Source organism: Lucilia sericata, unplaced genomic scaffold (assembly GCF_015586225.1).
Source record: "Lucilia sericata isolate MDLA Ls3-8-SP2 unplaced genomic scaffold, ASM1558622v1 Contig000551F_arrow, whole genome shotgun sequence".
Classification (NCBI taxonomy): Eukaryota; Metazoa; Arthropoda; class Insecta; order Diptera; family Calliphoridae; genus Lucilia; species Lucilia sericata.
This window is the reverse complement of record NW_023994561.1, coordinates 63514-76322: the sequence shown is the minus strand read 5'-3', so window position 1 is coordinate 76322 and position 12809 is coordinate 63514. Positions and strand designations below refer to the sequence as shown.

The 12809-nt window shown below is 34.3% G+C and overlaps 5 protein-coding genes across 5 annotated transcripts; 2 read left to right on the top strand and 3 right to left on the bottom strand.

Moving 5' to 3' along the window:
• Positions 1–402: 402 nt before the first annotated feature.
• LOC119606083 (cuticle protein 16.5-like) lies at positions 403–974 on the top strand. The gene is made up of 2 exons (XM_037959466.1): positions 403–421; positions 493–974. Exons 1-2 carry the CDS (start codon positions 403–405, stop codon positions 876–878), a joined length of 405 nt encoding a protein of 134 aa, XP_037815394.1. The 3' UTR covers positions 879–974.
• Positions 975–3396: 2422 nt separating this feature from the next.
• Positions 3397–4038, bottom strand: LOC119606078 (cuticle protein 16.5-like). The gene is made up of 2 exons (XM_037959462.1): positions 3954–4038; positions 3397–3881 (listed from the first exon to the last, which is right to left on the bottom strand). The coding sequence occupies exons 1-2, from the start codon at positions 3963–3965 to the stop codon at positions 3486–3488; spliced, it is 408 nt and encodes a 135-aa protein (XP_037815390.1). The 5' UTR covers positions 3966–4038; the 3' UTR covers positions 3397–3485.
• Positions 4039–4648: 610 nt separating this feature from the next.
• LOC119606087 (cuticle protein 16.5-like) lies at positions 4649–5089 on the top strand. Its single transcript, XM_037959470.1, has 2 exons — positions 4649–4660; positions 4724–5089. Exons 1-2 carry the CDS (start codon positions 4649–4651, stop codon positions 5081–5083), a joined length of 372 nt encoding a protein of 123 aa, XP_037815398.1. The 3' UTR covers positions 5084–5089.
• A 2498-nt stretch (positions 5090–7587) lies between these two features.
• LOC119606089 (cuticle protein 21-like) lies at positions 7588–8175 on the bottom strand. The gene is made up of 2 exons (XM_037959471.1): positions 8056–8175; positions 7588–7980 (listed from the first exon to the last, which is right to left on the bottom strand). The coding sequence occupies exons 1-2, from the start codon at positions 8065–8067 to the stop codon at positions 7645–7647; spliced, it is 348 nt and encodes a 115-aa protein (XP_037815399.1). The 5' UTR covers positions 8068–8175; the 3' UTR covers positions 7588–7644.
• Positions 8176–12045: 3870 nt separating this feature from the next.
• On the bottom strand, positions 12046–12709 carry LOC119606082 (vitelline membrane protein Vm26Ab-like). Its single transcript, XM_037959465.1, has 2 exons — positions 12554–12709; positions 12046–12486 (listed from the first exon to the last, which is right to left on the bottom strand). Exons 1-2 carry the CDS (start codon positions 12563–12565, stop codon positions 12100–12102), a joined length of 399 nt encoding a protein of 132 aa, XP_037815393.1. The 5' UTR covers positions 12566–12709; the 3' UTR covers positions 12046–12099.
• Positions 12710–12809: the final 100 nt, after the last annotated feature.

Here is a 12809-nt window from a genome sequence, read left to right as displayed (position 1 = left end):
GAAATAATAATTATTATTTGTAGATTTACCACCAAATATATAATAATAAAAATCGAGTGTTAAATTATACATAAAAATTTCAAGAGTTCAAACCTTTATTAAATATTCAAAGTGCATACTTGAACATACTTAATATAAATTTACTACAATTTATATCATAAAGTTTAAACACCTGTCTCTAAAGTTACAAATATGTTAATATCTCCAGCACATATTAAAGTTTTGATATTTGTTTTATAAATATTTAAAACAGTTTAGGACGTGCCTTTTATGCACGCCCACCTAATTAGTTCATTTTCTTGATTTATTACTATAAATAGTTTAGTGGTTTATCAAACGTTTAACAATTACAATTTAACTGTTTCAACAAACAAGTCTAAATCACAATCAAACTAAATCAAAATGTTCAAATTCGTAAGTTAGAAGTTTGTTTTTTAAAATATCATTTAAATATTAATAATAATTTTGTTTAAATCCTTTAGGCCGTTGTCATCTTCGCTGTCATTGCCTGTGCTGCTGCCAAGCCCGGTTTAGTTGCTCCTTTGGCTTATACTGCTCCTGCCGCCGTTGTAGCTGCCCCTGTTGGTGTTGTTACTGCCACCAGTAGCCAATATATTGCCCGCAACCACAACGGTATTGTGTCCACCCCTGTTGTCGCCCCAGTAGCTACCCCTGTTGTTGCTAAGACTCTTGCCTACTCTGCCCCTGTTGCTGCTGCTTATACCGCTCCCGTTGTAGCCAAATACGCTGCTGCCTACTCTACTCCTTTGGCTTACTCCGCCCCTGTTGTTGCCAAATATGCCGCCGCTTACTCTCATCCTTTGGCCTACTCTGCACCTTTGACTTATGCCGCTGCCCCTGCTCCAGTTTTGTTCTAAAAACTGTTTAATCTGGTTGCTTAATTGATGTTAATTAAATAATTCTGATTTAATGAAGATGTTAATAAATGTTTAGTATAATTTAAAGTTAAAAAACTCATTACTTTCATACAGCTCGCTTACAAATAAGGAGTTAAATAAGTCAATACTATGCTCGCTTGTCGCCATTTTACGATGTAATGTTCGAACTAGCGCTGTAGAGCTTGTTAGTCCTCTATTAATTTGTACCATTTGAAGAACAATACAGTACCAAAATCTGATTCAATCAGGACTGTGTGAGTTTAGTTTCAATATTATAATTAATTCAAAAAGTATCACATGAATAAATTCTCATTAATTTCATGTGTTTTGGTGACACTTTATAGAACATTACGAAAGTATCATTTGAAGAATGAAAAATACCATAAGGTATCTTTAATGCTATAAAAAAATTCAACGAAAAGTACCTTATTGCTCCTTTTTATAGAATATCATTCACTCAAGTCCCTATATGTTAAAGTTTTTATAGGTTGAATATTATAGAAATACAAAAAGTACCATTTGAAGAACGAAAAGGTACCTGAAATCTCCCTCTTATAAATTCTCATTTAATAAGGGCCATTTTTCTCTGCCACATTATAGAAAATTTAAAAAGTAACCAATTTTACAAAATCTTATTCAGTCGGGACCCTGCGGTTAAAATATATGTTTCTCCAAAAGAACCATTTTCATATGAAGAACGAAAAAGTACCTAAACATCACCTCCTTTAGATTCTCATTCAATCATGTTAAATTTTATGTTTCTATATGCAATATTTAAAGAAAATTCAAAAAGTACCATTTGATGAATGAAAAGTATCAAAAAATTCCCTCTTTAGGGGTTTTATTCAATTAGGGACGAATAAATTCTTCCTGCGAGGAAAGTACTAATACGAATTGTACAATTTTCCCTTTCCGCTCCAAGAACAGACTTTTTCGTGCATTAAGTTTTCAAAATACTCCATTTTTAAAAGTTTATGTCAACGAAAAAACTTAAACGATACACTGAAAGAAAAACGCTTCGTAACCCTAATGAAACTTTTACCTTAATGCAATGAAAAGTTTCGTCGATGATAGGAAATTGTACGTAGTATTTACGAAAATTACATTAATATAACGATACAGGCGAAATGTGTATTTTTTGGCAGTTAGCAGTGTCACTACAAATATGCATTCGTTTGGTCAAGAATAATTCTGTATTTAAAAAACTATTGTCCCGAATTTGTCCCTTTAGAGGTTTCAGTACCTGAATTCAAATTAACACACCAATAGCATCTCTTGTGTGAATAAATTAATCCCTATCGCCAATTTATATTTCACTTGAAATATGTTCCCTTTTCACTTTTTTCGTTCACTAACTTTTTTGTCGTGAAAAAAATCCCCTGTTGTGAGATTTGTTGACGGAATTTTGAACAGCTGTTGCCTTTCGAGGGGAATGAAAATTTCAAGGGAACAAAAATTTCACTTCTATTGGCGATAGGGGTGATTAACTAAGAACTTTTCCAAATTTTATGTAAATTAGCTCAATGAATGTGAATAAAACTAAAATTTCCGTTTTTCCCCTTTTTGGTACTTTTTACTTCCCATTGAAATAGCAATCAATTTATTTTGAAAAAATATTGCAGTGTCAGTACAAACAAAAAAAGTACCAAAATACAGTTTTCTCCCATTTAGGGAATAAAGAACTGAATTCAAAAAAAGTACGAAAGAGTTGTCTAAAAATTTTTAGAGCTAAGTCCAATAGTTTCTTAACAATAGTACGAATTTCGAAAAAGTACTAGTAATCATAATTTCATGACAAATATCGTGTCATGAAGTATTTAAAGACCCCGTTTTTGAACGTATTCGGATTCAGCGCTGCTCCATCCTTCACAGAGGGAAAAATAAATATACACTCCTGGTACCAAATTTACACCAAACTGTTTATAATTTTTCAATACCATCCGTTGTCAAAAGTATATACATACGTACGACAACACTATGTAATGTTGACAACATTGCAACAATTCGTTGTCGAAATGTAAATTTTATACACATCCGTTGTCTAAATGTTAACAAACGTGGTAAGATCACTATTGATAAAACAATCTGTTGCCTATAGTGAGCTTATCATGTTTTTTAACATTTAGACAACGGATGTGTATAAAATTTAGATTTCGACAACGAATTGTTGCAATGTTGACAACGTTGAGTTGTTAACATTACATAGTGTTGTCGTACCTATCTGTATACTTTGACAACGAATGGTATTGAAAAATTATAAACAGTTTGGTGTAAGTTTGGTACCAGACGTCGAGCACGGTCGCTCGTAGATGCAAATGACGTCTATAGCCGTTAGAAAAGTATACTTTGGTCTCTGGTTTCAAAATTTGTTGATCTGTGTAATCAAGAAAATCTGTTTTACCCGTTTTTCCCCTTTTTTTAATCCTAAATATTCCTCCTCTTTGTGAAAAATGTTCTTCCGTAAATTGTTTAAAAAATAAAACTTTTGAAAAATTTAAATTAAAAATTATATTAAAATTTTTTATTATTTTCCTAAAATCACAATTATTGCGCTATTATAATTTTTGCAACCAGACTAAATAGTTTTTAAAACAAAACTGGAGCTGGGGCAGTGGCATAAGTCAAAGGAGCTGAGTAGGCCAAAGGATGAGAGTCAGCGGCGGCGTATTTGGCAACAACTGGGGTGGAGTAGGCCAAAGGAGCAGAGTAGGCGGTGGCGTATTTGGCTACAACAGGAGCAGTATAAGCTGCAGCAACAGGGGCAGTGTAGGCAAGAGTCTTGGCAACAACAGGGGCAGCTACTGGAGCAACAACAGGGGTGGAGACAATACCATTGTGGTTACGGGCAATATATTGGCTACTGGTGGCAGTAACAACACCAGCGGGGGCTGCTACAACGGCGGCAGGAGCAGTGTAAGCCAAAGGAGCCACAAAACCGGGTTTGGCAGCAGCACAGGCAATGACAGCGAAGATAACAACGGCCTATTGGATAGAATTATAGAGATTATTAATTAATATTTAAAGGATATTTTAAAAGACAAACTTCAAACTTACAAATTTGAACATTTTGATTTTGTTTGTTTGTGATTTAGACTTGTTTGTTAAAACAGTTAAATTGTAATTGTTAAACGTTTGATAAACCGTTAAACTATTTATAGTAATAAATCTGTAAAATGAACTAATTAAAGAGCTTGAAAAAAAGCACGTACTATAAAGTGTTTTAAATCTTTATTAAACATATATCAAAGCTTTAATATAAGCTTAAGATATTAACATGTTTGTAACTTTAAAGACAAGTGTTTAAACTTCATGATTTAAACTGACAATTTAGTTTAACTACGCACGCATTATGAATTTTAAATAAAAATGTTAATTTATTATAAACTCTTGGATTTTTTATATATATGTATAGTTTAACACTGAAATTAACTTACTGTTTAGTAAATATGATTTACATACAAAAACATTTCTATATGGAGTTTTAGGTTATATATATACATATATAATAATTATTATTTTTTAAAATGGTTAACTTCTTTAAGAAAATCTACAAGAATTTAAATTTTATGTAAATCCGAAGGATGTTTTGTTTATATAAAATTTGAAAATAACTGTTACGTGTGTGTTATTGTAATTTACCAATTGGGTTAAAGTTCTGCTATAAATATTGTCTACTAGCAAGTTGTATGTTATCATTCACTCATTATCCAATTCTTAAAGTAGATCAAACTCCCTCCCACGTTAACAAAATGTTCAAATTCGTAAGTTTTATCAAAAGAAATTTTTTAAAATTATCGTAAAAATAATGAAAACTTTAACTTTAGGCCGTTGTTATCTTCGCTGTCATTGCCTGCGCTGCTGCCAAACCCGGTTTTGTTGCTCCATTGGCTTACACTGCTCCTGCCGCCGTTGTAGCTGCCCCCGCCGGTGTTGTTACCGCCACCAGTAGCCAATATATTGCCCGCAACCATAATGGTATTGTCTCCACCCCTGTTGTTGCCCCAGTAGCTGCACCTGTTGTTGCCAAGACTGTTGCCTACACTGCTCCAGTTGTAGCTAAATATGCTGCTCCTTTGGCTTACTCTACCCCTGTTGTTGCCAAATACGCTGCCGCTTACTCTCATCCTTTGGCCTACTCAGCTCCTTTGACTTATGCCGCTGCCCCAGCTCCAGTTTTGTTCTAAAAACTGTTTTTGCGAAATAAAAAAATATTTATTTAAAATTAAAAAAATACTTTTTTATTGATTGGGTTCCATTTGTAAGCTCCGATTTAGTCATGACAGATGATCGTCATAGATCAGAAATAGATCATTCTTCTCTCATCTAACTCCCTTAAACTGATAAACATGAGCAAGTATAACCACAAAGTTTTATTAAGTCAATTCTATTTTATGGAGTCACTAAACAGAAACACAAACTATATATTGTTTGTCAATGTTCTGAAATTGCGACCTGTAGAGTGCGTTCAAGGTTTACATGGTCACACAGACGGACGGACAGACGTGATTCTGAGCCGATTAGTACACTTCAAGGTGGGTGTAGGACCAATGTTTTTGGATGTTACTAACATCATCACAAACGCATAATACTATTGTGGTGTAGGGTATAAATATAATCACAAAAACCTTAATGGTTTGAGAATAACTATTAAAAAGGGCTTTTCAAGTTCCTCAGGAAATATCGATTATTGTACACTCGAAAAATTAGGTCTTAAACCATACATGGCGCACTGGTTGAACACCGCGGTTATAAGACCTATTTTGACCTACGGAGCTCTTGTTTGGTGAAGAGCGGTGGATAGCAAGACTTACCTCTTTATTCTAAACAAGGTACAAAGATTACCATGTCTTGCAATCACTGGCTGTTTGAGCTCCACCCCTCAGGCTAGTCTAGAGACGGTGATAAATATAACTCCTCTTGCATTTCTGCTAAATCTGCCCTACGTCTAACGGGCTGAAGCACGACCGCATGGCACCATCCAACAAAAGATATGCAGGTCAATCATGGGGCAGGAAACAGACTACATTCTATCTATACTGAATTTTAATATGTAATTCAAGACTAGAATACCGACAAGGGATGATTGGGCCGCTAACACTGTCCTAAGGGACGATGTGATCTCAATCTACACTGATGGCTCAAAGACAGAAAGGGGCATGGAATTGGGAATCTTCTCCGAAAAATTAAATCTTCTACTGTCTCTTCGACTAACTGACACCTGCACGGTCCTTCAGGCAGAGATATATGCCATCTATACAGCCGCGAGAAGAATCCGGGAACTAAATTTGGAAAATAAGACTACTCGTATACATATATACTTGGACAGCCTTGTATAAATCAAGGCTCTTTACTCCAATGTTATTAAGTCGAAATGTCTTCTCAATTGTATTCAATCATTGGCACAACTGACACAACATCACGTTGATTTGATATGGGTTCCAGGACATGAGGGCACCCGGGGAAATAAAATATCTGCTGAATGAGCAGCCAAAAAGGGTCGTCCCTAGACTTAACCCTTGCGCAAAAGGATATTCACACTCCCCTGACGACCCTATCAAAAGTGATAGATGAATAGGCTTTGAGTGAGACGGAACTCAGGTGGTCAAATATCACCACTTGTAGAATATCGAGACTACTCTAGTCCACTCTGACAACAGATAGGACTAGGACTATCTTGTCTCTTAGTAAAAACTTGATTAGGCTTCTAACTGGTATAATTACTGGCCACAGTATGACTGGACATTTGTCGGAACGTATGGGCTACCCACGTTATAGCTATTGCAGAAGTTGTTTGGATGAGGAAGAAGAGGAATCGGTACAACACCTTCCATGTGACTGCACAGCCTTACAAGAGCACAGACTACTCTATCTTGGTAGAGCTCTTTTCCATGATCTGTCTCAGAGATGCATACTAGTAAACATGATCGGTTTTATTAGAAGCACCGACTGGTTTTCACGGTGACCGAACGAACCAAGTAGCCAACGAAATTAGGGAGGGAAACCATTCTCTCAATATTAGGGAATGGTTATTCTAAGGGTATCACAATGGGCCACAAGGCCTCCGAGTGAACTCGCTTACTAGCGAGCAACCCACGTAACTTAATCCACTCTCGAAAAATTCAAGTCACTTAGTGTTCCAACGTAGAAAGCGAGTAGTGGTTCAACTTTACCATGAATTACGGAATCAAGATAATTTTTAGCATTACAGTGCATAGAACAGAAGATTAGTACAGGGGATCCTTAGATAACATAGCAACTTATTCAACCGTCATACTCGTATCAGTTTGGGGATAATAGAATTCAATAGGCAAATATGTTGCAGACAAATTCGAGAAAATAGATGACTAAATTTTCGATACTTTTGCAGACATCATTAATGTTTCAGGTTCAATATTATAGAAAATTCAAAAAGTTTCTTTGAAGAAAGAAAAAGTACCAAATAGTCCCCTTTTATAGAAAATTCAAAACGAAAAATTACCAGAAAGTTGGAAACTTCTCGAAAGCATGTCTGACAGATTTGGCGAAGATTTGGGTCCCGAAGATATCTGGGGTCTATAGAAAATTGATTTGAACAAACATACAGACAGACAGACGGACAGGCCCACGAGCAGACGGGCAAACTGAAGCAGTTAACTGCTTAACTATTTCATAACAAGAAAAACAAAATTTCCTTTTTTTAAAAATAAATCACAGATTTTATAGTTTATTTAATATTTTTTTCTAACAACAATTACAAACAAGAAATTTACAACAAAACGGGGGCAGCAGTGTATTTAAGAGGAGCTACAGCAGCGAAAGGTGTAGCTACATGAACAGCAGGGGCGGCAGCATAAGTGGCAGGGACAACGGCAGCATTATAGTTTTGCTTAATATCAACACGGCTGCTGGCATAAGCGGCATCCAAATGAGCATTAGCATAAGCTACAGGGGCGGCGGCAGCATAAGTCAAAGGTGCAGAATAAGCCAAGGGAGTAGAGTAGGCCAAGGGGGTAGAGTAGGCCAAGGGGGTAGAGTAAGCCAAAGGAGCTACAACACCGGGTTTAGCAGCAGCACAGGCAATGAAAGCGCACAATACAATGATCTGTTTTTAGGAAAAAAAGGATTTTAAATTAATAATGTTCTTTTAAAAAAAATGTTGTAAATTTATAAAACTTACGAATTTGGCCATTTTGTTGTGGTTTGTTAAAAATTTCTTGTTTGCTGTTGTAAGACAGTTATTGAAATATGTTTTCGGTTTAATGCTCCAACAAGTTTTATAGCAAAATGTTAAGACTTAAGTTTTAGAGCTGCTTCTTGTTTACGGTTAAAGTTGGTAGTAAGAGTAGTTTTGGGCAGTACGTGCTTGGAATGCATTTAAAGACTTTTTTTAACGCTATGGAGTATTTAGTTGTATAGTTTTCAAGTTCATTTTTTTTCAATAATGGGAGTAGTAGTTATTGAAATTACTGATAGTTCTTAGGGTTTTACCAAAGACACTATTAAAGTACATATGTACTTGTTATTTTACATATTAGTTGTAGATCGTTAAAATAGTTTTATTAAATGTGTGGGAATTTTAAGATTTTTTTTTTAAATAAAACTGAAAGTTAAAAAATTTGACATAACAGTGATATCATTTGACAGAAAATTTTTTTGATACAAAATTTTATGTTTTTTAAATATTGCGAGAAATGTTTTTTTTAGCAACATTTCGTAAAAATCGAGGTTTTTGTTGAAATTTATTTGGAAAATCAATTTTTTGTAAAAATGTTGATTTTTCTTTATAAAATCAGTTTTTATAGAAAATCGAAGAAAATACTATTTTTACAGAAACTTGTCTTTTTTGCCTCAGTATGTCCGTATATTTGTTAAAATCAATTTTCTGAAGACCCCAGATAGCTTCCAAATAATACTATCTGAACATACTCATCCAATGTTTAATATTACATTTAAATTTTTCCTTAACCATAAATGTGGAAATATCTTTTCGAGAATAATTTTGTAATACCAAGAGGGCTGTCAGAATGGTTTCAATTCCGTCATCTTTTGCAAATTTATTATTTCTAAAAGGAAATATAAAAAAAATACTAAATTGCAAATTTTTAAGTAAAAAAATTTTTAAGTAAAATTAATTACCTTCCGATCGGAATGACATTCTGTGAAATAACTTTAAATTAAAAATGAGTTTTTATAGTCTATATATATAAAAGAGTAGCGTTACTGACTGACTGATTCATCATCGCGCAGCCCAAACTGTTGAACCTAGAATCATTAAATTTTGACAGTAGATGTGTTTTTGGTTATGTAGATCCACTAAGTAGGGATTTTTCGAAATTTGTACATTTACGGGTAAAAAGGGGGAAAAACGGATAAAACAGGTTTTCTTAATTATCTTACACAATATTAGTGATACAAGAAAAATTTTCAATGCACCTGTATCTACTCTTAAAATGAGCAGATGGGTGTCTGGCACTTTTTTGAAATTCGTACTTTTAAGAGGTAAAAATGTGTAACAAAGGTGATTTTGGTAGCTTTTTCGGCCCTATATAACTTTTGAACTAATTAACATAATAAAATTTTTATAAATATTTTGGATGCATCTCCCAAAATTATGAGACACCTGTTTCGTACTTTTTTAAAATTCAGTCCTTTTTGGGTGTAAAAGGGAGAAAACTGTATTTATGGTATTATTTTTTAGCACATTAAGAAAACTTTTTTGGTTTATTGAATTATTCCTATTAAATTACGACTAACTCTGTAATATTTATTGTAATAAAATTTTTGCAATTTCACTGGGGAAAAAAGTACCAAAAAGGGAAAAAACGGGAAATTTAATTTTATTCAAACTCGTTGAGCCAATTTTTATAAAATTTGAAAAAGTACTTTATTTACTCACACAAAATAAGCTTTTGGTATATTATTTTGGAATTCGAGCACTATATAGGACCAAATTCGTGTATATTGTTTGTTCTGTGATATATAGATTTAAATACGGAACATTTTGTAAACTTAATTCTCGAAAAAGTATATTTCTAAGCGAAAAGGGGAAAAATTGTACTCTTTTTATTAGTACTTTCCACATAGGTAAAATTTATTTCACTTTTGGTACTTTTTCTTTCTTCAAATTATACTCTTTGTATGTTCAGTAATATGAATTCAAAACACATGATTATTAAACATACACGGTCCTCCACTTTTTATCTCATAAATGTTACTTTTTGAATTTTCTAAAATATTTAACCTAGGAACATAAATTTTAACATACATGGTCTTGACTGAATAATATTTTGTAAGTGGGTACTCTTTGGTACTTTTCCATTCTTAAAATGGTACCTTTTGGTTTCTCTATAATGGTTAACCGGAACACATCCTTATTAAATAAGAATTTATTGAGAGAGATTTTTGTACTTTTTCGTTTTTCCGATACTTTTTGATATTTTTACGATATTGAACATAAAAATATAAAATTTAAAATATAGGGACCTTAGTGAATGACAATCTACTGAAAGGGTCTTTTGGTACTTTTTCATTCATCAAAGGGCCTGGGGTTCTACATTGAAGACCCAGAAACAGAAATATACCTCCGTTTACCTAATCATAACACAAGCTTCCTGGCAGAAGTCCGAGCAATAACGCAATGTGTAAATTGAATTAGAATAAATATGGAGCCCACAGCCCTTAATATATTTACCGACAGCCAGAAGGCAATTAGGGCGATATCAGGTGATAGAATTAAATCTAAGACCGCATTGGATTGTAGGAAAGCTTTAACTAAATACTCTCCCAGTGGTAAGGTTTACATCATATGGGTACCAGACCACTCGCGAGTAGTCGGCAACGAAAGGGCGAATGTAATAGCTTTAAAGGGAAGGAAGCTCGAGGTAGTTAAGCTGACAAACGCAAAACCATTCGACGTAACAAAAGCCTAATTAAAAATATGGGTGAGAGAATCCCATAAGACCTCTTGGAATAATGAAACGGTGGGTAGAACCACAAAGATCCTGATGAGAACAAGACGAGAAATCTCCTCAAAATAAGCAAGTCTGAAGTTAGTATGATAGTACGTATTCTGAGTGGATACACAGGATTACGAGCACATCTCAATATTGGCCGTGCGGATTCAGACAAATGTAGAGCATGTGGAGAGGACAGTGAAACTCTGGAGCACTTTCTTTGCCACTGTCAAGCATTCGTAGAATTAGATCCAAGTATCTTGGAAGTGATGTTATTCCGGAAATATTTATTATTTAATTCTTATGGGAGGGACTGCGTGATCGGCCATTTTATGAAAATTTTGAGCATTCTAGCTTCAATAGTTTCCCTGATATACGAATTTTTTTATTTAATTCATATGGGAAGTAGTACGCCTCTTTTTCTAATTCGCCCATAGTTCGAACGATATTTTATCACTCCAAATTTTATAGTTTTCCTGATATATGAATTTTGGTAATAGCTTTGTGTAGGGAGTGTCACGTCCACTATTTCTTATCCGCCCATAATTGCACAAAATTTTCATATTTACACCACGGCCCTTTTGGTACTTTTTCTCACCCTAGCGATGCAATAAGAATTTTGTTCCAAAAATTGCAACATCATAGTACAATATTTACAAGTACACAGAGGAAAAAAATACGTTTTAAAATTATACACGCTGGTACCAAATTGACACGTTGACGTTGTCAAAGTATGTACGGATAGTTGTCAAATCAACAACAAAAATCTTATCAAAGTTACAATGCTATATTGTCAAACAGAACGTTTCATTGACGAAATGCCAACGATGAGCTGTCGAAATCCCAACAATGCATCGCCGAAATGACACATAGCTTAATCAAGATGACAACAATGCGTTTTTACAATGACAACAATGCGTTGTCAAAATTATTTATATTTTATGCACATCCGTTGTCTAAATGTTAACAAACGTGGTAAGCTTACTTTTCACAGCGGGTTGTATCAATTTCGCTACTTTTCTAACGGGTTTTATCCAGATTAGTAAAGGATCAATGACCGACGATATATCTTAATTGTAGACAAACTGCTGATAACTCATGTAAACCTCTTATTTACACAGAAATAGTAAGCGATAAGTCTAAGCTTTTAATTAACTAAGAAAAATCCAAGAAAAATTATTTAAACAAAAAAATACTTAGAAATTTTGTAATAATAAATTAAATCGTTTATTTTTTCACATCAATTCAAATTCGCTGTATAAGAGTTTTTAAAAGAAAGCTGGGGCAGCATAGGTCAAAGGTGCAGAGTAGGCCAAAGGATGAGAGTAAGCGGCGGCGTATTTGGCAACAACAGGGGCGGAGTAAGCCAAAGGATGAGAGTAAGCGGCAGCGTATTTGGCAACAACGGGAGCGGTATAAGCAGCAGCAACAGGGGCAGTGTAGGCAACAGTCTTGGCAACAACAGGAGCAGCTACGGGGGCAACAACGGGAGCGGTGGCAATGCCATTATAGTTGCGGGCAATAACTTGGCTACTGGTGGCAGTAACAACACCAGCAGGGGCAGCTACTACAGCAGCGGGGGCAGTGTAAGTCAAAGGAGCAACAAAACCGGGTTTGGCAGCAGCACAGGCAATGACAGCGAAGATGACAACAGCCTGAAGAAAAAATTATTAAAGATTTTTAAATAAATTGTTAATTTTCATAAATTTTGAAATAACTTACGAATTTGAACATTTTGTTTAGTGAATTGATTTGCTTTAACAAGTAAGTAATTGTTAATGATAGTTTAGGTACCAGTAAACTTAATATTTATACTAAATTTAGTTTCAAAATCTGGATTTTGAATAACGGTTTAACTGTTTAAATTGACCCTGTTCTTGAAATTAAAAAAGAATTCCATAAAAATACCTAATTAAGTTTACAATTATTTATACACTCGCGAGCAGTACTTACCAGCCAAATACTAAGTTGTATGCTT